Source organism: Dipodomys spectabilis, unplaced genomic scaffold, assembly GCF_019054845.1.
Source record: "Dipodomys spectabilis isolate Male_0828 unplaced genomic scaffold, ASM1905484v1 ptg000329l, whole genome shotgun sequence".
NCBI classification, from domain to species: Eukaryota; Metazoa; Chordata; class Mammalia; order Rodentia; family Heteromyidae; genus Dipodomys; species Dipodomys spectabilis.
Window position 1 is genome coordinate 3,916,077 of NW_024871006.1, and position 23,625 is coordinate 3,939,701.

Below are 23,625 nucleotides of genomic sequence, written 5' to 3' on the forward strand. Positions count from 1 at the left end.
AGGCGCAGCTGGCCTGGGGAGAGGTACTAGCTGGTTTCCTGGGTTACACTTAGCAAGAAATGACGGTGACTTGGTGCAGCACCTCAGATCATTTCCAAACTTCCTCCCTCTGAGCATTTTTCCCCTTTAACTTCAAGTCAGTCCCGGGGAGGTGGGGGGAGACTTTTGCAAGAAAATGTGTGAGACTCGCTAGATTGGGGCATTTGTGAGCTGTGCTGGGGAGAGGCTGTGACTTCCGTCATTTGCAGGAAGGAACGCAGCTCTCTGCTGGAAATAAACAGCCAGAGGTAAGGGCCACGCTGGGAAATCGCTGAACTGTTCACTGGAAGTGGCTCTAAACTTGCCCCAACATGTGCTTTGCATCCTTCCTGGACCTTCTCAGGCAAGAGAAAAGTCCCCAGAGAGGCAGGAGAAAATAGAGACCCAGCACACTCTGGTGCTAATGGGAGGGGTGGGCGGGGTCCCAGCCCTGGACCCGCTTCCCCTCCACCAATGAGACTGGGCCAAGTGGGAGCGCTGCCAGCCTGCCTGCAAGTGAGCAGCACACACATCGGAGGTGTTCACCCCTGCGCGATCCCACCAATCAGACCCCGCCAGAACTCGACTGCTCCAGAAAACAGCAAGAACCGTGGGATTCCAGCAAACGCTGAAAACAATGAAATGAGCCGGGCTAAAGAATTCCCCTAAGCCAGGTGCCGGTGGCTCATGCTTATAATCCTAGCTACTCAAGAAGCTGAGGTCTGAAGATGGCACTTCAGAGCCAGCCCAGGCAGGAAAGTCTGTGAGACTGTTATCTCCAATGAACCATCAGAAAACCAGAAGTGGCTCTGTGGCTTAAGTGGCAGAGTGCTAGCTTTAAGCGGAAGAGCTGAGGGACAGCACCTAGGCCCAGAGTTCAAGTCCCACGACCAACAAAAAAAAAAAGAAAAGAAAAGAAAGAATTCCCCTAGCCCCTCATTCTCTATTTCTCTATCCTTCATGTTCCTTTCCCTTATTTACATATCTGATTACCAGGGTTTTTACCATCAGCTTAAGGATGTTATTTGATAAGCCCCAGTGTGCTTCTAGCTGTCTTGAATCAGGTTGTGCTTCAGGTCATAGCTCTTGCTTTGTGGTCCTTTGCCCCCAGTCACCCTCCCCACCCCACCCCACTCATACACCACACACACACATCTCACATAGCTAGGCCTGCTGATAATGTGTTCTTGTTCTTTGTCTTTCCTTATCTTTTGTTACAGGACTTTTCTTAAAATTTATTGCTATTACAGAGGTGATGTACAGAGGGGTTATGTTTATATGAGTCAGGAAATAAGCTCATTTCCTTTCGTAGTGTCATCTGTTCCCTCGTTCTCTCCCCTTCCCTCCCTCTCATCGCCACTCTGGAATTGTATGGTTCACTTTCATCACTGTGCAGTGAGCTCCACTGTGGACATACGAGTCTAACAGATTTTCTTGCCCAAGCTGGCTTTGAACCAGGATCCTCAGATCTCAGCCTCCTGAGTAGCTAGCATTACAGGTGTGAGCCACAGGCACCTGGCTAGCAACTCTATTTTGATCTCATGTTACAGGTGAGCAAGTAGGGGCACTGTCATAAGAATAGATCCAAGGGGCTGGGAAGGTGGCTCAGTGGTAGAGTGCTTGCCTTGCATGCCTGAGGCCCTGGGTTCCATTCCTCAGCACCACATAAGCAGAAAAGGCCAGAAGTGATGCTATGGCTCAACTAGTAGAGAACTAGCCTTGAGCTGAAGAGCTGTGGGACAGTGTCCAGGCCCAGAGAGTTCAGGCCCTGTGACTGACAAAAAACAAAACAAAAACAGATCTAAGCACAATGGAACTGGAGAGAGGCAGGTGCAGGAGATAGAGGAGGGTCACAGTTTGTCATTGCTTGAGGGGTAGAGAACCTTTTCTCCTCCAAGGGCCATTTGGATACTACAACATCAGTCACAAACCAACACAGAGCTGGGAGCTGGTATCTCATACTTACCATCTTAGCTGCGCAGGAGGCTGAAATATGAGGATTGAGGTTCAAAGCCAGCTCAGACAGATAAATCCAAGAGACTCATCTCCAATTAACCAGCCAAAAACTAGAAGTAGAGTTGTGGCTCAAATGGTAAAGCATCAGCCTTAAGCAAAAAAGCCAAGGGAGAGCATAAGGCCCTGAGTTCAAGCCTAGGTACGGGACACAAACACACACACACACACACACACACACACACACACACACACACACACACACACACACACACACGGACTCAGGAAGCTTTGTAGTCTTTAGCTCACTCACCCAAGATTAGCCCCAACTTTCCAGGCAGGCTTATCAAGACTCTTGTATTGTTCTAAATGCTAAGCCACTTTACAATCAAGGGATTGTTTGTTAAGCATGAAATCTAGGGGGATTGAGACTTGGAGGGTTCAGTGTACCATGTTATCAGGCTGATATGGTTTAGCTTTGAACAGCAATCCTCAGACCTCAGCCTCCTGAATAGCTAGGATTAGCATCAGCCACTGGCTCCATTACTTGAGATCCTCTAAAGATACTAGGCTCACTCTCTGTCTTTAAATATTCTTTCTTCTGGCTTGGCTTGACTCATAGATAGGCCACTCTGTATGGGTCACATGACCACCAGCAGCTCCAGGATCACAACCTCACACCAACTAGGTTCAACCAAAGTTCTATACCTAATGCCCACTAAACACTGAAATGGTCACATGTCCACCCTGAACCATTCACAGGGAGGACTGAAATGGTCACATGTTCACCCCTGAACCAATCCATATAGCCAGTAGATAAATCAAGATACATGGCTTAACCGTGAATCACATTCTGAAGGCTGAGTCGATCCCACTGCCATCCTGAGGACCAAGACCTGAGAAAGGGTTGATTCCAAGGAAAATGGGGTAAGCTTTAAGCTGGCCAGGCAAAAGCCAACTGAATCTCTAGGACAATCCTCCGTTAACACTGGGTCTCCCAATTTTTTAATCTTCAATAAAAGAAAAAGAAATGAAATGAATTCCTCATGGTTCCACATGAACACAGGTGTCAGACATGTGTTGTTGTGTAAGACTTAATAACTGGACCGAAGAAGTAGCTCAAGTGGCAGAATACTGGCCCAGCAAGGGTGAGGCCCTGGGTTCCATCCCAGTACCGCAAATAAAGACTGAATTACTGGACTTGGGTTATTAGGATTTAGCAAATGCACTGATATTACACCCTATAAAATGAGTGGGTCACCAGAGCTATGGAATTGAGCCTTACCCTGCAGTTGGGTGGAGGAAGCAGATGGGCCAGCTGTTAGGGAAGATGGCGATTTGGGGGCATGAAATGAGTACTCAGAAAGCAGAGTTCAGACTGTGATGAAGGGACCATGTTCCTCTCTTTGGGACTAGAGGGAGCTGGTGTGGAGTGCCTGGATTTTTCCAGTCAGGAACCAGGGCAGGAGCAGCCTAGAGCCATATGGAGCAGATGCTAGGTACGACTTTAGATTGCCTTCCAAATAAGGTCAGCTTCCTGGACATGCAACCTATTCGGTCACACAGAGACCTACAAACGCCTGGCTTGATACTCTACGGCCACCATCTTGAAAGTACTGGTTAGTCTTGTGCAGAAAGCCTGTTCTGCTTTAGTTCTTGGCCCTACAAATGCTATCACTGTTCCTACTGTTCGATTTTAAAGTCCTGAAAGTTGCGAGCTTTGTGCAGTCATTCTGGGCTGCTCTCTTGGGTATATCTACCTGTCAAGGGCCTCACCCCATGCCTGATTTCAGACGTTCTGAGTAGCCAGGGAGTGGTCATCTTGGGTCAAAGTGGTACAAAGGTGGGCAGATCTGCTCCCCCAGGACTAATGGTGCCAACTGTGGTGTCCACAGAACAATGGGTCTGGGCAACAAGAATCATGGTATGGCCCTGGGCGCTGGTGGCTCACACCTGTAATCCTAGCTACTTAGAAGGACTGTGGTTCGAAGCCAGCCTGGGTAGACAAATTTGAGACTCTTATTCTGGTTAACTGGCAAAAAGGCAGAAGTGGAGGTGTAGTTCAAGTGGTAGAGCACCAGCTTTGAGCAAAAGAGAGTTCAAGGGGCTGGGAAGGTGGCTCAGTGGTAGAGCGCTTGCCTTGCATGCATGAGGCCCTGGGTTCGATTCCTCAGCACCACATAAGCAAAAAGAAAAAAAAAGCCGGAAGTGGCGCTGTGGCTCAAGTGGTAGAGCGCTAGCCTTGAGCTGAAGAGCTGAGGGACAGCGCTCAGGCCCAGAGTTCAGGCCCCATGACCAGACCCAAAAAAAAAAAAGAGAGTTCAAGGCCTTGAGCTCAAGCTCCACTACCAGGAAAAACAACAAAAACCCAGCCTCTCCTGGGGTCTGTGTGAGGAGCTCCTGGCACCACCAGTACCATAGAGAGTTGGGATCTGAGTGAGAGGTTGCTCTGTTACTCTGAAGACATAACCTGTGGGTTCTGCGGAACTTCTGGTTATGCAGAAATTTCCCCATGTCCCGTGTTCCGGTTTACTTGTGGTCAACTGTGGTCTGGAGACATGACGATAGGACAGTGAGGAGCTAAGCTATTTTGAGGGGGAAGGAGGACTGAATCCACATAACTTTTATCCCCCTTATTGTTATAATTGTTCCATTTTGTTATTAGTTGTTGCTAATCTCTTCTTTGTCTAACGTATCCACTGAACTGTATCAGAATCATGTATGTTTCAAAAACAAACTTGTATATCCAGTTCAAGACTATCCACAGGGGCTGGGAAGATGGCTCAGTGGTAGAGCTCTTGCCTTGCGTGCCTGAGGCCCTGGGCTCGATTCCTCAGCACCACATAAGCAAAATGAAAAAAGCCGGAAGTGGCGCTGTGGCTCAAGTGGTAGAGCGCTAGCCTTGAGCTGAAGAGCTGAGGGACAGTGCCCAGGCCCAGAGTTCAGGCCCCATGACCGGACCAAAAAAAAAAAAAAAAAAGACTATCCACAGCTTCAAGCAGCCTCTAGGGGTCTTGGAGCGTGTCTCTCTTAGGCCAGGAAAAACTATTGAACCCCATTTTGGAGAGGAGCAAATGGGCCCTCAAAGACAGTGATAATCCCTGAATGACTCAAAAAGTGATGCAAGACATAGAGCTCCAGAACTGGCTGCTGGTGGCTCTGGTGCCTATAATCCTAGCTCTTTAGGAGGCTGAGAGCTGAGAATCACAGGCAAGAAAGCCCATGAGACTTTGGCCTCTAATTAACTACCAAAAAGCTGGAAGTGGAACTGTGGCTTCATTGGTAAAGTGCTAGCCTTGAGTGAAAAGGTTAAGGGGCAGTGCCTAGTCCCTGAGTTCAAGTCCTAGTATTAGTACACATACACACACACACACACACACACACACACACACACACACACACACAAATAAAGACAGGGCTAGGAATGTGGCTTAGTGGTAGAGTGCTTGTCTAGCATGCATGAAGCCCTGGGTTCCATTCCTCAGTACCACATACACAGAAAAAGCCACAAGTGGCGCTGTGGCTCAAGTGGTAGAGTGCTAGCCTTGAGCAAAAGAAGCCCAGGGACGGTGCCCAGGCCAAGTTCAAGCTCCAGCACCGGCAAAATAAATAAACCCTGTCTCTTCCCCGCCATCACACTGGCACGCCCCTACTGACATCCCCAGGGGGCCTAGGGGCAGGATGGCCTGGACTGGAAGATCTTGTCCCTGACCACTGGAATGCTAGTTTTGCCCTGGTGACAACTTCAGCCTGAGCCAGGAACAAACACTGAGGCAGAATCCATGGCAATGGGGAGCACTCATTCACAGAGCAGATTCGGGGCTCTGCCTCCAGAGCCAGGCGTATAAAACAGGCCTGAGTGCCATGAGTCACTGGTAATTGGGTCTCAGGGTGGAGGGGCCAAGCAACAGGATCCCTTAGGGACTGGCTGCCACCGAAACCCAGCTGCAGGATAATGAACTGAAGAAAGCAAGCCAAGAGTCACAGGCATCAAAGCCCCTGTGGCGTGGAATTCCCTCCATACTACCTCTGCTCTCTCTCATGTCCTACTGTGCCTTAAGATGAAATACTCCAGACTTGTCTGGTGGCTCACACCTGTAATCCCAGTTCCTTGGGAGGTTGAGATCTGAGGATCCCAGTTTGAAGGCAGTCTGGGAAGAAAAGTCCATGAGACTCTTATCTCCAATGAACCACCAACAAGCCAGAAATGGAGCTACGGCTTGGGTGGCAGAGTGCCAAGCTTGAGGGAAAAAGCTAAGGGACAGTGTTCAAGCCCCACCTCCACCCCCACAGAAATTCTCCACCTCCCTTGCCACCCACCAGACGGCAGGACATTTCCCTGCAAGGACATAAAGGCCTCCGGGGCCTAGCCTTCTGCTTTTGTGGCTTATTGTTCATTTTGCAAAGTCTGTGTGATGTTTCAAAGCGAGTCTGCCATTTGGACTCTGCTACTCCTCCAATGAGCGGAGCCGGCAGGCGCTGGGCCCTGGGCTTAGACCAGCAGTAGCTGAGAGCTACGGCTCCATGGTCTCCACACCCTTGAGAGAGGGCAACACTTCTTGTGGGATTGCCAGCTGGGAAAGGTCATATGGCTGCTCTCTGAGCAGGCAAAGCAATCACCGGATCCTGAACAACACACAGGCCCATTGACTGCTTGCTCCTGCTTTCATTGAGGGCAACAAATGATATTAAAATAAGAACTACAGAGCTAGGCACTGGTGCTCCTGCCTGTAATCCTAGCTACTCAGGAAGCTGAGACGTGGAAGATTAAGATTCAAAGCCAGCCCAGGAAGTTAAGTCCATGAGATCTTTATCTCTGGTTAATTACCAAAAAGTGGACTGCAGGGTTCAGAGTTCAAGCTCCAGTATCAGCACTAAAAAAAAAAACAAGTCTATCTCGAAGTTAATACCAGTCACATAATTCTTCAAAGGAGACAGTCTCACCCCTCCAATTTTTATCAAGTGGAATCTTTAAATATTAATAATTCAAAAAACCAAAGGAGGGAAACTCCAGCAGCTTTAGACAGACTATAAATAATGAGACACTCGGTGAGCGCTGAGCCATTCAGTAGCCTGGAGCTGATTGTTACAAAATGTACTTTCCTGGAACCTAGACAGCAAGCTGGCAAATGCCACAATCCACTCAGCCCCAAGGAAGCATATGTGCATTCTCTTTCTGGTACTAAAGGACTGACTGACCACCTAAAAGCTGCCTTAGCAAAGCCTTCTGTCAGCAGCCGGATATGGCTGAGACAAAAGCCCAGATACAAACCTGTCAACATTATGAAACAGTTTCTTTTTCCATTTCTTACTTGTGTTTCCCTCTTTTGCACACACCCCCACCACCCACCACTTCTTCTAGCATTCTCCACACCCTAATGTAAACTTGAACAAAGCAGGCTGGAATATATATACATACATACATATATATATATACACATATATATATGTCATCATAACCCAATAGAAAGCCAAGTGACTTGGCTCATACCTGTAATCCTAGCTACTCAGGAGGCTGAGATCTGAGGATCACAGTTCCAAGGTAGCTGGATTAGACAAGTCCAAAAGACTCTTCTCTCCAATTAACCACACGCAAAAACAATAACAACAAAAAAACCCCACAGAAATGGAGTCATGGCTCAAGTAATAGAGTGTCAGCCTTGAACAAAAATGCTAAGAGACAGCACCTAGGCTCTGTATTCAAACCCCACAACCAACCAATTCTCCTTTGCCCCCGCCCCAAAAAAGAAGAATCAGAATAGACTAGGTTTTTTTTTTTTTTTTGTCGGTCGTGGGGCTTGAACTCTGGGCCTGGGTGCTGTCCCTGCACTCTTCAGCATAAGGCAAGTGCTCTACCACTTGAGCCACAGTGCCACTTCTGGTTTTCTAGTGGTTTATTGGAGATAAGAGTCTGACAGACTTTCCTGCCTAGGCTGGCTTTGAACCGTGATCCTCAGATCTCAGCCTCCTGAGTAGTTAGGATTACAGGTGTGAGCCACCGGCGCCCAGCTTAGACCAGTCTTTCTAAACTGATTTACTCCCTCTTCAGCTTTGCCATGCTGCCAGAACCTTCCATTTTTAATTCACATTCAGTGTCTAGTTAAGGCAGAAGCTGCCCAAGTCCTCCAGCCAAACCAAACCAAGCTAAATTCTAGTCTTCTGTGTGTTTGCAGATTTTCATCAAGAGTTTTGTGATATTCATGAGAGTCTATATCATGTATTATCAGATAAATTCCTGGTTACACAAATGAACATATTCCCATACACCCTGTTTGGTGCAGACTGTGAAACTCAAAAATAAGGCCACTAGTAGCTAAAATGGCACTGATGCTCTGGCCTGAGGCCTTAGGACTTTTGTTCTTTTTTTTTTTTTTTGTCGGTCATGGGGCTTGAACTCTGGGCCTGGGCGCTGTCCCTCAGCTCTTCAGCTCAAGGCGAGCGCTCCACCACTTGAGCTACAGCACCACTTCCGGTTTTCTGGTGGTTTATTGGAGATAAGAGTCTCACGGTGTCTCCTGCCCGGGCTGGCTTTGAACCGCGATCCTCAGATCTCAGCCTCCTGAGTAGCTAGGATTACAGGCGTGAGCCACCAGCGCCCGGCTAGGACTTTTGTTCTTATACTTTAGTTCAACATAAATTTGCTCTCAGGCTGGGAATGTGGCTTATTGGTAGAGAGCCTGCCTAGCACGCATGAAACCCTTGGTTCAATTCCTCAGTACCACATAAACAGAAAATCTGGAAATGGTGCTATGGCTCAAGTGGTAGAGTGCTAGCCTTGAGCAAAAGAAGCTCAGGGACAGTGCCCAGGATTGGCAAAAAAATTTTTTTTGTTCTGCTTTGAATGTTTCCATTTAAATATCTCTCTACAGATACTTGTTGCTCTGTAAATCTTAAGACAAACTGGATTAAAAGCAGTCACTCCAGCCTGCTCTAATTCTTGAGTACTAGCTCAAGAATAGTCAAGCACCTTGGGCTCTGTGAACTCACTCCCTTGAGCTGGAAAAGCTAAAAGCTCTTAAAATTCCAGGAAACTGGACAGATACTGGAGGCTCAAGCCTGGAATCCTAGCTACTCAGGAGACTTGAGATCTGAGCACTGAAGTTCAAAGCCAGATTAAGCAGAAAAGATTGTGAGAGCCTTATCTCCAATTAACCAGAAAAAAGCCAGAATTGCAAGTGTGGCTTAAGTGGTAGAATAACAGCCTTGAATGAAAAAGCCAATTGAGAGTCTGAGGCTCAGAGTTCAAGTCCCAGTACTGGCACACACACACAAAAGAAACATCCAGGGACTCATCTCTAGAGCAGGAGACACAGCCATCCACCACCAAAGGTATTTGTTCCAGATGGGTTTGGAGTGTATACAGCTGTAACCAAGCCCCAGAACATGCTGATCATGGCCAGCTAAATACTTCCAGGACCTCCACACCTGCTGGGTTAAATTAGTTACTCTATGTGAAGCACTTAGGGAAAGGCCTCTGCCACATACCATCTTATTGTCGCTGTAACCAATTATCACAAACTTATGTAGTGGCTCAATGTAAAACAATACAAATTTGTTCTCCACATTTCTGGAGGTCAGAGGTACAAAGTAAGTTCCACTAAGCTCAACCCATGCTGTGTCCGTGGGGAAGTTGCTCTTCCAGGTTCCAGGAGAGAATCTATTATTTGCCTTAAGTCTCTGAGGACGGCAGCATTCCTTGGCTTCTAGCCCCATCACTCCAACTTCCACTTCCATCATCAGACTGCCTTCTCCCCTTTCGGCTTTCTCACATCCTTCTTAGAAAGACTTCATAATTACATTTTGAGCCCCTTAGATAAGCTAAAATGATCTCCCCATCTCAAAAAATCCTAAATTAAGCCACGTGCCAGTGGTTCACACTTGTAATCCAAACTAATCAGGAGGCTAAGATCTGGGGATCACAGTTCAAAGCCAAAATGGTAGAAAAATCCATGAGACTCTTTTCTCCAATTTACCAGCAAAAGCCAGAAGCAGGGTGTGTGGCTCAAATGGTAAAGTGACATCCTTAAGCCAAAAAAAAGCCAAGCAAGAGTTCGAGGCCCTGAGTTTAAGCTACAATACCAACACACACACACACACACACACACACACACACACACACACACACACACACACACACGTACACACAACCATAACAGAATCCCATGTATACCATGCCTTCTGCATTACAAGGCAGATTCTAGGAGCAGATATCTGAGGATATTGCATATGGTAAGCAATAAATAAAAGTTAACTACTCTTAATATCATTATCACCATTACAATTCCCATGGCATTCCCAGAGTGTGCCCTCAGCCTCTTCCCAAGTCTGGGGGAGGAGGGACAGGGATGGGGAACTATGCTGGTTGATCCCAGAGTCTCAAGCACCAGTTGGACTTGCTTGGGGCCAGGTACAGAAAGCAGACGAACAGGAACATGCTCGCAGACATTGTCCAGGTCCAGGAGAAAGGCTGTAAGCAGAGGCTAGGGCCACCTGACGCTGCTGTATTCTGTGGTCGTCTCGGGGCCAGTGCCGGGAATATGGGTGTTGCTGTAGGTTGGCTCCTGATGCAAAGCGTCCAAAGACAGAGAGGCGTAGGAAACCTCCGTCTTGGGAAGGGGAGCCTGTGAGAGAGACAGTCATGGCATCAGAGCAGCTGGAGGGAGGCTGGGGCTGTATAAGAGTCCTGGGTGGAGGCAGGTGGGACTGGAGACTTCTGAGCCCTCCGGCTGCCTTCCCTCCACTCCAGGCCCCTCTGGCTGCCTTCCCTCCGCTCTGCCAGCCTCCTCTCGCCAGCATCAGGCCCAGTACAAAGCTTGGGTTGCCTCTGCCTGAAGACAACCATTCTTGGCGGGATCCCGAGCCCCACTCAGCTGGGCTGCATTTTCTTTTCCCCCCTTCTCAGCTCCATACAAGACCCCATTAGGTGGGTGATCCTGACTCCCCAGCGTTGAGAGGTGGCATGGAGAAACCTCTAGAACCTTTGTGAGGCTCCTTGGGCAAGTTTTGCAATCACTGTGGCTCTGCCCAGGGCCCACGCTCCTTCAGCTGGGCCCCAGGGGCAGGAGGAAGCCCATCCTCAAAGCAGGGCCAGCAGCGTGTCTGCCCTCGTTGGTCCCCAGCAGCCCCCACGAAGGACACACCATGGTGACATATTCCACTTCCTCCTGGCCAGCGGAAGAAGGCTTGATGGAGGCCTTGTGCTGGGACGAACTGGAGGAGGCTCCTGGCTGGTGCAGGGACAGGTTTGCGTAGCAGAGTTCATCTTCCTGAGGCTGCAAAGGGGGGTGCAGGCTGGGGGTGACCGCATCAGCCTGTGGGTCCAGGTTCTCCTTCCAGGGAGAGACAGGAGCCTCTCTGCTTCCCTGTGACCCCAGCTCTATCCCTCCCCCCTCCCAATACCTGGGCCTCCTTCTCTCTGGCTGCTTCTAGGCCCTCCTTCCTCCCAGACTCTACAGAGGCTACAAGTTCAGGGGCTGGGAATGTGGCTTAGTGGTAGACTGCTTGCCTGGCATACATGAGGCTCTGGGTTTGATTCCTTGGTACCACATAAACAAACAAATTAAAGAGTTCAGGGACAGTACCAGGCCCTGAGTTCAAGCCCCACAACAACCAAAAAAGAAAGCCATGAATTCATAGATCACTTTGGCTCCTAGTGACAGGACACATTCAGGCACTGGGGGGCCTGGGAGGTAGAAGTCAAGGGAGAGGGAGAGGAGCCGAGGCCGTGTGCTCTCTCTGGTTCCATCCTGGGCCTCTTTTACCTTCTCCACGGATGGCTCAGCCGCTGAAAGACAGAAGCAATGGAGAATTAGGCAGCCCGTCCTTAGGACTGTCAGAGAGGTCCTCACATACAACCGGGTGAACATGAGGTGCCAGTCTCCAAGTCTAGTTCTAATTCTGAGCCTTCCTAGGACTCATTCCATGACATCCCTTGTGTCATTTCTCTGAGCTGCTGTTTCCTCTCCCTGAAAAAAAGGGGAGACTTCAGCCTACCGCGTTCCCACTTCACAGAGCTCAGCTGAACGGTGGCCCTGCCAACCACTGGCAACGCTGGGGTTAAGTCTCTCTGAAAATTCCCAGGCTCCTACAGTCCCGCCTGTGCCTCCATGTTTCCCCAGAGGTCATCTCAAGGTCATGTCTGCATTTTACAGCTAGCAGGTTGTCCGATCTCTCCTCCTGTGGCACATGCTTTTGTCTGACCCCTTGGCTTTAGTTCCCTGGGATCTATCATCTTCAGCAGGGCTTGGCTGGTCCCGAGCCTTGCTTGCATCTGGATGCTTGGCCCTGCCTGACTCGTGACAGTCAGAAGCAGTTTGTCCTCCACTGCTCCCCCCACCCCTGCCCCGAGGGAAGTGCACATGCTGCATTAGCGCAGGTGGACAGGTTTTCAGGAGGTTACTGACTCCTGTATTTCTTCCTGCCCTTGGCCCTCCCTCTCTGCTTGCACCCCTGCTTTGGAGACAAAAGAATCAAAAGGTGGTCTCTCCTGTTTTTGTTTTTTTTTTTATTTCAAATGTCTAGACAACGAGGATCATGGGAAATACTTAGGTCATGGTCAACACATTTGGAAGAAAATGTGATGAATAAGAGTCAGGCTTGCTGAGCATTGGTGGCTCACACCTGTAATCCTAGCTACTCAGGAGGCTGAGATCTGAGGATCACAGTTTGAAGCCAGCCTGAGCAGGAATATCTGTGAGACTCTTATCTCCAATTAATCACCAAAAAGCTAGAAGTAGAGCTTTGGCTCAAGTGGTAGAGTACCAGCTTGAGCATAAAAGCTAAGGGAAAGCGCCTAGGCCGGAGCTCAAGCCCCAGGATTGGCACACACATATACACAGAGTCAGATTCAAGCTGGGCACGGTGGTGGACCCCTATAAGCCCAGCACCTGAGAGGTTGAGGCAAAAGGATTGGGAGTTCAAGATCAGGCTGGGCTACCTAGTGAGTTCAAGGCCAGCCTAGGTGTCAGGCTCCCTCCTCTCCGCCCAGACTGAAAGACTCCAGCAGTTATGAGAGAGGTCTTGGTAAGAGCTCAGGTCTTAGGCATTCTGAGAAGAGAAAGGGCACAGCTACATGAGAATGTGGAAGTGAAGCCAGACAGGAAAAGGGCTTGCGAAAGCCAGACCTCCTGATCTCTGGCCCAAAGCTCTGAGCGAGTTTGCTCTTCCTTGAAAAGCAATGTCACAAGGTACAAGTAGATTCACCTGGGAAAAAGGGCTGGTGACCTGGGAAGGGTGTCAGAAAGGGTCTCACGCCCTGACTGATGAGGCCTAGAGGCTTGTGTCATGTGTACACGAGTGTATCATGTGAGCTTGCAAGTGTGCATACTGTGTACGTAGTGTGGAGCTCACCCACCAGCCCAGACCACCCCTACCCCGGCCTCTGGCCCAGCCCCCTGGACCGCCCTCTACTGGTGGCTTGTGGAATGGCACTCCTTCCAAGGTAAGGTCTTGGGCCTGTTAGTGTGTGATCAGCCCCGCTTCTCCCCCCACCCAGCCAGCCAGTTCCTCTCACCTTTCTTCTGTCGCTTCATTTTCATCCAAGCCAAGACTGAGGCTGCCACCAAGAGAAGCAGCAAGGCAGCAAAGATGACTGGGAGAAGGATGCTGACTTCTATGACTCTGTGCCTAGGAAGGACAGAGGGGGCCCTGTGCACCAGGCGCTCCTTCCGCTGCAAGCCCGAGCAGGCCCCTCAGAGCCCATCGCACTGTGGGCTACAGCTGGGAAATCTTTGTTCCTGGACACTCTCAAAGAGGGTTTTGAAAATAGGAGAGGAAGGTTCCCGAAGGAAGTTCCCATGTATCTGGAAGCCTAACAGAAATTTTATTATGAACAGGATCCTAACAGGTTTCCACCCCCACCCCTCTCTTTTTGCCAGTCCTGGGGCTTGAACTCAGGGCCCGGGCACTGTCCCTGAGCTTCTTTTGCTCAACGTTAGCACTCTACCTTGAGTCACAGCACCACTTCTGGCTTTTGCTGTGTATGTGATACTGAGGAATCGAACCCAGGGCTTCATACATGCTAGGCAAGCACTCTCCACTAAGCCACCTTCCCAGCCCTGGTTTTTCTGGTTCTAAACTTTCCCTCTCTACTGGGTTTAACAACATGCCTCAGTTAGGTATCAATGCACATGACCATAATCCTAGCTGCTCAAGAGGCTGAGATCTGAAGGTCATGGCTAAAAGTCAATCCAGGAAGGGAAGTCCCTGAGACTCTTATAGCCAATACACAACCAAAATCCCAAAGTGGAGTTGTAGTTCAAGTGGTAGAGTACTAGCCTTGAACAGAAAAATCAAGCAAGAACATGAGGCCCTCAGCTCAAGCCCCAATCTAAGCATGTAAGGTAGATAGGTGATAGATAGATAGATAGATAGATAGATAGATAGATAGATAGATAGATAGATAGATAGATGATAGATAGATAGTAAACCCCATATTTCAAGTCTAACCAGAGCCTGTGAAGGTGACCTATTAAGAAAAAGAAATGGCCTTTGTAGATGCCACTGAGTTTAGACAAAGTCCCAATCCGCCTGTTGCCTTGTAAGGGAGAAATTTGGACATACAGATGACACAGGAAAATGCCACATGCTGATGGGGCGGACAGTGAAGTAATGCAGCTAGCGGGAATCATTGGTGCTACCAGACACTAAAAGGAAGATACAAAAGGCAAGCCAGACCTGGTTGCTAACACCTGTAATCCCAGAACATGGGAATCCCAGAAAATTGGGAGTTCCAGGACAGCTTGAGCTACTAGTGAGATTTAGTCTAAAACAACAACAAATCAGCACTGGGCAGATTCTCCCTCCATTACTTCAGAATATAAGTGGAGCCCAGTCTTTAAAGAGGTAATTAGGCTGAAATGGGTCATTAAGGAAGGGCCAATTCAGTGTAACTAGTGTCCTTATAAGAAGAAATTACAGCGCAGACAGGCACAAAGGGAACTATGTGCAGCTTCCCAAAGGATGATCTCAACACATGTAAGCCAGCACTGCTGACTCATGGCCACCAGAATTGTGGGAAGGTAAATTTCTATTGTTTGTGACACCCAGACTGGCCTGGTGGCCAATGGCTCACAACTGTAATCTTAGCTACTCAGAAGGTTGAGGTCTAGAGGATTGCAGTCTGAGGCCAGCCAGGTCAAAAGCTTGCTAAACTCCATCTCCAAATTTACCAGCAATAATCAGAGCTGGACCTGGGTGTCAGTGGCTCATATCTGTAATTCTAGCTACTCAGGAGGCTGAGATCTGAGGATAAAGGTTCGAAGCCAGACCCGACCAGAAAGTCTATGAGATGCTTATCTTCACTTAATGAGCCAAAAGCTGACAGTGGAACTGTGGCTCAAGTTGTTGAGTGCCAGCCTTGAGCAAAAAGAGCTAAGAGAATGTTGGGTGCTGGTGGCTCACACCGGTAATCTTAGCTACTCAGGAGGCTGAGATCTGAGGATCATGATTCAAAGCCAGCCCAGGCAGGAAAGTCAAAAAAAAAAATAAAGAAAGAAAGACAAGCAGAGCTGGAGGTATGGTATAGCTCAAGTAGTAGAGTAGCCCAGTAAGGGTAAGGTCATAACACAAGCAAAAATAAAGGAAAATGAGAGAGCAAAAGGGGAAGTGGATCTTTGCTGATTGAAAGATTAAGGCTTGCCTGTATAGTTTTTATGCCATGGTTTCATCAGTAGAGTGTCTTGGCAGAGTCAAGGAAAGCAAAGAGAGGAAGTAAAAGGGCCTCTACACCTCAAGAAAGCCCTTTGGTTGCAGATGCTGGGCTGGGTGCTCAGAAGCATGACTCTCAGAAGCGCTGCTCTTGGAGACCATACACTTCCCTCTCAGCTCCAGGGCCAGCCCTCGCTGAGGAAGGCAACGATGCTCACTTTTGACACCAACATGGGAACATGTCTGCGCCCATTCCTTCTTGTGAGGGGCCACAGGCAGGCTCAAAGAACAGACTATCCTCTCATGAGCTGCCAGGGCCACCTGAGATTTAAGGAACTGCCACCACCGCAGTTCTCACCATACACCATAACAGAAATTCAAGGAATAGGCCCGGCACCAGTGGCTCATGTCTGTAATCCTAGTTCCTCAGGAAGCTGAGATCTGAGGATTGTGGTTCAAAGCCAGCCCAGGAAGAAAAGTCTGTGAGACCCTTATTTCCAATAAACCAGGAAACTGAAAGTGGCCTTGTAGCTCAAGTGGTACAGCGCTAGTCTCAAGTAAAAGAAGCTCAGGGCCCAGGCCCAGAGTTCTAGCTCCATGACCAACTCCCCAAAAAGGAAATTCAAGGAAAACAGACTTCCTCAAACCCCCCTCCCAGAAATTGGGGCATGAGCCAGGCACCAGTGGGTCATGCCCACATCCTAGCTACTCAGGAGGCTGACATCTGAGGATCCTAGTTTGAAGACAACTTAGGCAGGAAAGTCCAAGAGGGGAAGTGGAGGGGCTGCTCCAGCAGGAGGCGGTGCTCTGGAGATGAAAAAGCCAAGAAAGAGCCCAAGGCCTTGAGTTCAAGCCCCAGTACCAGCACAAGGAAGAAAGAAGAAAGAAGAAGGAAGGAAGGAAGGAAGGAAGGAAGGAAGGAAGGAAGGAAGGAAGGAAGGAAGGAAGGAAGGAAGGCAGTTTTGTTAGGCCACAGCCTACACCCATGTACACCGTAGCCACACTGTCCTCGATGAATGCCTACCCATTGCTCTCCACTTCTGTGTTCCATATATGCCATAAAGAAGTTAGATCTGGGGCTGGGAAGTTGGCTCAGTGGTAGAGCACTATCCTTGAGCTGAAGAGCTGAGGGACAGCGCCCAGGCCCAGAGTTCAGGCCCCATGACTGACAAAAAAAAAGTTAGATCTGAGGCCAGGCATCAGTGGCTCACACCTGTAATCCCAGCTACTTAAGAGACTGAGATCTGAGGATTATGGTTCTAAGCCAATTAGGGAAGAAAAATCTTGTGAGATTCTTATCCCTGGTTAATCCTCAAAAAGCCAGAAGTAGAACTATGTGGCTCAAGTAGTAAAGTGCCATCCCTGAGAGAAAAAGCTAGGGACAGCATCCAGGCCCTGAGTTCAAGCCCCATTCCTGGCAGATACAGGTACACACACACACACACACACACACACACACACACACACACACACACACACACACACACACACACACACACACACACACACAAGTAAAATTGAATGAATGAGCCAGCAAGCCTACAGACTACTTTCTGCTCAAGGATGAAGGGTCTATGGAGGCTGAGAGCCAGTAGGAAGCCCCCCAACCCCTGCAAAGGATCGTGAAGATCCAGGACAAACTCTAGCTTCCTTTTAGAGGCATCTGAGCCCAATGGGTCACAGGGGACAGAGCATCTAAGCTGGCTTACCTGACATTCACGTTGATCAGAGTCGTGAAGAAGCTGGTCTCCTCCACGGAGGTGGATGCTGAAAATGTGGTTGCAGTGGAGGTGGTAGGTACCGTGGTCAACACTGTAGATGGTGCTTGGCAAACGAACAAATTACACACTCCTCCTCCTGCCACCCTGCCCCTGGCACAGCACCTGGCTTTGAACCTGAGAAAGCCACGGGCCACCCTAGCCCCTGGGACTCCCAAAGAATCTAGAGGCTTTGACGCAGGTTGGTGCTGGAAGATGCTAAGCAAGTTTTAGAAGGCTCAGAGGAGGTTCAGAAGAGCGCAGGACAGGTCAGCCGGCATTCAGCCGCACATCAGTCTCACTGATGTGATGGGGGTTTGGCCAGTGCCTCCTTTCAGCCTTCTTCATCAGCCAGGACAGGAGCTGAACAGGGGGCTTGCATGGTGGCTAACTTATGCCTAAGATCAAGACCACCCTGAACAAGACCCTCATATTCAGGAAGAGACTTTCCTTTGAACAAGTGAAGACTTGTTTAGTCCCATAGCTCTGGCTAGCCGGGGGCTTCTTCCTCTCGGGATGCTGGTGGGATTCAGTAAGACAAACATGTGCTTAGCTACTCAGGAGGCTGAGGATTGAGGTTCAAAGTCAGCCTAGATAACAAAGTCCTTGAGACTCTTATCTCCACTGATGAGCAAAAAGCTGGAAGTGGAAGCGTGGCTCAAGTGGTAGAGCACCAGCCTTGAGTGAAAAAGGCCAGACCTTGAGTTTAAGCTCTAGTTTTGGCACATGCGCGCGCGCGCGCGCACACACACACACACACACACACACAAATATGCCAGATGGAGCTGGGCGCCGGTGGATCACGCCTGTAATCCTAGCTACTCAGGAGGCTGAGATCTGAGAATCGTGGTTCAAAGCCAGCCCGGGCAGGAAAGACCGTGAGACTCCTATCTCCAATAAACCACTAGAAAACCGGAAGTGGCGCTGTAGCTCAAGTGGTAGAGCGCTTGCCTTGAGCTGAAGAGCTGAGGGACAGTGCCCAGGCCCAGAGTTCAAGCCCCATGACCGACCAAAAACAAACAAAAAAAAAATATGCCAGGTGCCGGTGGCTCATGTCTGTAATTCTAGCTACTCAGGAAGCTATGATCTGAGAGTTGTGGTTCAGAGCCAGTCCAGGCAGGAAAGTTCATAAGACTCTTATCTTGAATTAGCCACTAAAAAATCCACAAATGACGCTGTGGCTCAAGTGGAAGAGTGTTAGCCTTGAGCAAAAAAACTCAAGGACAGTGCCCAGGCCCTGAGTTCAAATCCGAGAACTGGTGTGCATGCGCACACGTGTAAACACACACACACACACACACACACACACACACACACACACACACACATACACACAGTATGCTCTGTGCTGGCCCTCACACATCCCAGGTAGTGTTTCACTCAGGCTTGCAGGTACCCTGTGAGCCAGTGTCACCTGACTGAACAAAAGAGCGCAACAGAAATCCTTCAAACCAAGGCCCTGGGACGTCTGTGTCCGGCTCCTGGGAGTCCCTGTATGCAGGAGGACTTAGAAAGGCAATGCCATCAAGTGGCATAAGTGGCTCATAGTAGGATTTTGGGTACCAGCAATACAGATGTTTGACTATGGAGATCTTTCTAGGCACCCCAACTCTGCTGGGCAACCTTTACCCTCAGTGTTGGAGAGGAAGTGGGAGCTGCCCAGAGCTCCCAGAAAGAGCAGGGCATTCTGGGTACTGAGGTCCCAGGAAGGCATTGGCAGCTATTGGGGTCTCTGGGAACCAGTGAAGGGGGTCTCTTTGGTCCATGGGCTGGGGACCATCACCCTCTCCTCTATGGCACTAGACTCAGGCCTGGGCTTTGAAGAGGAAGGTGGGAGGCCACCCTGGAGAAGGTTCTGGGCGGTGAGGGAGGGTTGTTTAAGAGAAGCCCTGCCCCTCCCGAACCCACGTGGTCTGCCCAGCTCCCCTGAGACCTCAGGACTCAACCCCCTCCCTGAAGGGTCATGCTGAGGGACAGCTAATTCCCATGAGTGGTATCTCAGGGACAAATCTTACCTGGGTCAATTGTCACTTGAACTTCGACCCCAAGATCTATTCCAGTTCTCTCGATTCCACACCAATACACATCTGCGTCACTCATCCTGAGATCCTCCATGGTCACCATGATTGTAAAGTTTGTCTGGTCGTCCGTGATGGACACACGGCCCCTCCTCACCTTCTGCTCTTTGGCGCTGGTCTCAACAAGGATCTCGCAGCTGCTCCAACGTGCGCCTTGACACCACCACTTGTTGTAGGTCTTCCACGACGCAGCATATGCACACTGCACGGTCAGGGAGCCCTGCTCTGGGCCACGCACTGTCCTAGGGCCAGTGATAGCCCTTTCTGCAGTGCAGCAGCCTGGAACACACCAGTCCATACACCTGTCAGCCCCACCCTGACAACCTGCACCCACACGCCATCGTGATTTGAATAATGGCATGAGCCGCTGGCACCCAATTAGGAATTTTCTTTCTCCTTTTCTTTTCTTTTCCTTCCCTTTTCTTTCTTTCTTTCTTTCTTGCATTGGGCTTGAATTCAGAGCCTCATGCTCTCACTTTGTATTCTACCATTTGAACCACAGCTCCACGTCTGGCCTTTTGCTGGTTAACTGGAGGTAAGAATCTAACACAGTTTTCTGACTGGACTGGTCCCAAACCTCAATCTTCAGATCTTAGCCTCCTGAGTTGCTATTACAGGCATGCACTACCAGTCCCCTGATGGAATTCTGTTTAAAAATCTTAGAAAAGTCTATGCAAAATTCTCTGGCATTACAGTCTTTGTTGAAATGAATTCTTGGATAACTTAAAATTTTTCTTTTGTTATTGGTCTAGTCGGTTTCTCATTGGTTGATTAGTTGGTTGGTTGGCTGGTTAGTTCTATTTTATTTTGAGACAGAACCTCATTGTGTTTCCCAGACTGGCTTCTAACTAGCCTCAAGGGATCTCAGCCTTGCAAGTAGCTATAATTACAGGTGCCTCCTATCATACCCAACTTTATTCTTAAATCAACCTTATTAACTTCTGGGGTTGTTTCCTGCTGGAAAGTTACCTGTCTCATGGAGTATGTATTAAAGTAAGGGTTGGTAGTTACCAAAAAAAAAAACCTTTTGTAACTAAAATTTTCACATCTATCAAAACTACACATTTTTTATTAGCTGTGCTATTTTATTTTTGTTGGTTACACCAGATTTTTCCACTTATAATATCATTTCTCTTCTTCCTTTTTGTTGAGAAAGGTGAAGTTGAAAAACACAAAGGCTGGGAGTGTGGCTTAGTGGTAGAGTGCTTGCTTAGCATGTATGAAGCCCTGGGTTCCATTCCTAAGTACCACATAAACAGAAAAGGGTAGAAGTGGTGCTGCAGCTCAAGTGGTAGAGTGCTAGCTAGCCTTGAGCACAAAGAAGCTCAGGGACATTGCCCAGGTCCTGAGTTCAATCCCAGGACTGGCAAAAAAAAGTAAAGAAAAACACAAAGATGGGAAAGACGAGGGAAGAAAGGGCTCTGGTGGGGAAAGATTTGACCCGTTCACATTGAAATTTCATCACCTGGGTGGAGATGTTGAGTTCGCAGTTTGCTGTATGAGTCTGAAGCCTGGGAGATATAAAAGCTAGGGGTATAACATTGTTATATTGCTTATAATAATGCTATATTGTTATATTGGCTTGAGATTACAATCGAGCCAAGAGAAAAGGAAAGATAAACAGAGGAGTGACTTCAGAGAAGGAAAAGCCAAAGGGCTAAACCCTGTGACCAACCAACATGTACAGGTCAAGAAAATTCCCTTCTAGGTGGACACTGGTGGCTTATCTCAGAAATCCTAGCTACTCAGGAGACTGAGATCTGAGGATCAAGGTTCAAATCCAGCCTGGCAGGAAGGTCCTTGTGACTCTTTTTTTTTTTTTTTATCGGTCGTGGGGCTTGAACTCTGGGCTTGGGTGCTATCCCTGCACTCTTCAGCTCAAGGCAAGCACTCTACCACTTGAGCTACAGTGCCACTTCTGGTTTTCTAGTGGTTTATTGGAGATAAGAGTCTCATGGACTTTCCTGCCCAGGCTGGCTTTGAACCTTGATCCTCAGGTCTCAGCCTCCTGAGTAGCTAGGATTACAGGCATGAGCCACCGGCATCTGGCTTCCTTGTGACTCTTATCTCCAATTAACCAGCATAAAAGCCAAAAACTCAAGTGATAGAGAACTAGCCTTAAGCAAAAAAAAAAAAAAAAAGTAAGCAAGAGTGTGAGGCCCAAGGCCTGGTGCTGGTGGCTCATGCCTGTAATCCTAGCTACTCAGGAGGCAGAGATCTGAGGATCAGGGTTCAAAGCCAACCTGGGCAGGAAAGTCCGTGCAACTCTTATCTCCAATAAACCACCAGAAAACGGGAAAGTGGCACTGTGGCTCAAGTGGCCTTGCGCTGAAGAGCTGAGGGACAGTGCCCAAGCCCAGAGTTCAAGCCCTACGACCAATGAAAAAAAAAAAGAATGCGAGGCCCAGTACTGGCACCAAAATATAATAATAATAACCAAAAAGAAAATACATTGCCCTTTTGATGAAAGTAGTACACACGCACTTGATTTCAGCCTTCTGCCTGTGTCCACGTCCCAGCATCTCTCCTCCTCATCCAGGCTTCTTCATCATCCTTCTACCCCCTCAGTCACTTCTAGTGTTTCCTTTTGGCCCACATGCCTGGGAGCTACCTCTCATTCCCATCCAGCAGATCCCCTCACCCTCCCATCTTCCCTAGCTCCACAGTCCAGCCCAGGATTAGGAATCCTTCAGCCCCCTAGGTAACTAGGGCTCCCGGCTCTTCCTCATCCAGCGAGACCATCAGCCTGCCCATCTGAAATATGATCCACTTCTGAGTGGTAGGAATTAAGCTCTGGGCCAGGTTCCAGATGAAGGCCTCCAAGTCTCTGCCTGACAGTCACCAAAGCATAGAGGAAATGAGCAGATGAAATACACGCTACTCATACTATGAAGGATTTCTTCTTGCTAGGCTACCAGGTTGCTCTGCTAACTTCATCTGCTTAAATCAGCCTTCCCCACAAGTGCAGCCCCAGACCCACTCACCCAGAAGCCAGGAAACAAGGAGAAAGAGCAGTGGCAGGTACATTTTCTCTTCACGTAGCTCCCCTTCCCCTTTGAAAGAGCCTCACAGCAAGAAGAAACTATGGGCTCCGCTCCATTTCCCAGTCCTCTGCCTTCGCTCACTCTTACTCTGCTGACTTCCTCCTCCAGCCACTTCCGACTGGTGAATAAAACCAAAAGAGGAAGAAGGTGGAATGGGTGAAATTTCAAAGCAATGAGCAATGCAAGAGCTAGGAATGATCATGAAAACCTTTTGAGAAATATCAAAAGGAGAACTGTATCTCCTCTCTATCTTGTGAACAAATCAGTGGTTCTGCTCGGCCCTTATCCCAGCCTCCCTCCATCCCCAGTGGGGAGGCTGGGATGTGACGACCCAGCAGACCTTGGAGACCTAAGGCTGATTAAAAGAACATTCTAGATCTTGGAGTTCAAGTATGGCCAAACTGTCAGGAACCCAGAAGGCAGACGTTCAACAGGATTGAGGGGGATTGTAGTCAAAGTCAGAAGCCAGAGGACAGATTCTAGACCAGAGAGGTCAAAACCCAGAGAACAACTTAGTATGGTGGAGCTCTCCTGTAATCCCAGCATTTAGCAGGATAGAGAGCCTGGACAGAGGGGATGAACAGGACATCGATACAGAGTCCTGGTCAGGAGCCAGATTCTCTGATCTGAGCCCTCCCCATACACCCACCCAGGAGGAGGATTCTCCTTTGAACCAAGCACACAGATTCAGCTGAGTGTCTCTAATGGTCTCAAGATGGCCTCTTAAACAAAGATGTTGGTGTACTATGAGCAAGGTGGTATTTGCAGGCTCTTAGTCTTCAAAGATCCACTGAAGGCACTTGTTTTGGCCATTGGCTTCTGTCTGACTCGTCACCTTCCCAGCTCCCACATCCCACTGGTAGAAGGGTTAAACAGGTCATCCAAGAAGCCCTCTACCCTCAAGCACCTGAGTTTACAAGTTCCCGTGTGTGTGTGTGTGTGTGTGTGTGTGTGTGTGTGTGTGTGTGCGTGCGCACACACACGCACACGTGTATACATGTGTGGTGTGTGTTCTCGTTTATGGAAGAAGTTATGTGCACATGTGTGCGTTAGTGAATGGTGTGTGTGTGTGTGTGTGTGTGTGTGTGTGTAAACGTATCCATTGGCTTATCCAGGTTATAAGAACAA

At 48.8% G+C, this 23,625-nt stretch overlaps 1 protein-coding gene across 3 annotated transcripts; it reads right to left on the bottom strand.

Moving 5' to 3' along the window:
* Nucleotides 1–10,212: 10,212 nt before the first annotated feature.
* Nucleotides 10,213–22,593, bottom strand: Cd300lf (CD300 molecule like family member f). 3 transcript variants are annotated; one of them, XM_042702721.1, is made up of 7 exons: nt 22,438–22,593; nt 19,391–19,732; nt 17,328–17,385; nt 13,484–13,596; nt 11,733–11,755; nt 11,112–11,243; nt 10,213–10,592 (listed from the first exon to the last, which is right to left on the bottom strand). In XM_042702721.1, exons 1-7 carry the CDS (start codon nt 22,478–22,480, stop codon nt 10,452–10,454), a joined length of 852 nt encoding a protein of 283 aa, XP_042558655.1. In that variant the 5' UTR covers nt 22,481–22,593; the 3' UTR covers nt 10,213–10,451. The 3 variants fall into 3 exon arrangements, with proteins under 3 accessions (XP_042558655.1, XP_042558654.1, XP_042558653.1); XM_042702720.1 differs by having other exon boundaries at nt 17,328–17,430; XM_042702719.1 differs by having other exon boundaries at nt 17,328–17,442.
* Nucleotides 22,594–23,625: the final 1,032 nt, after the last annotated feature.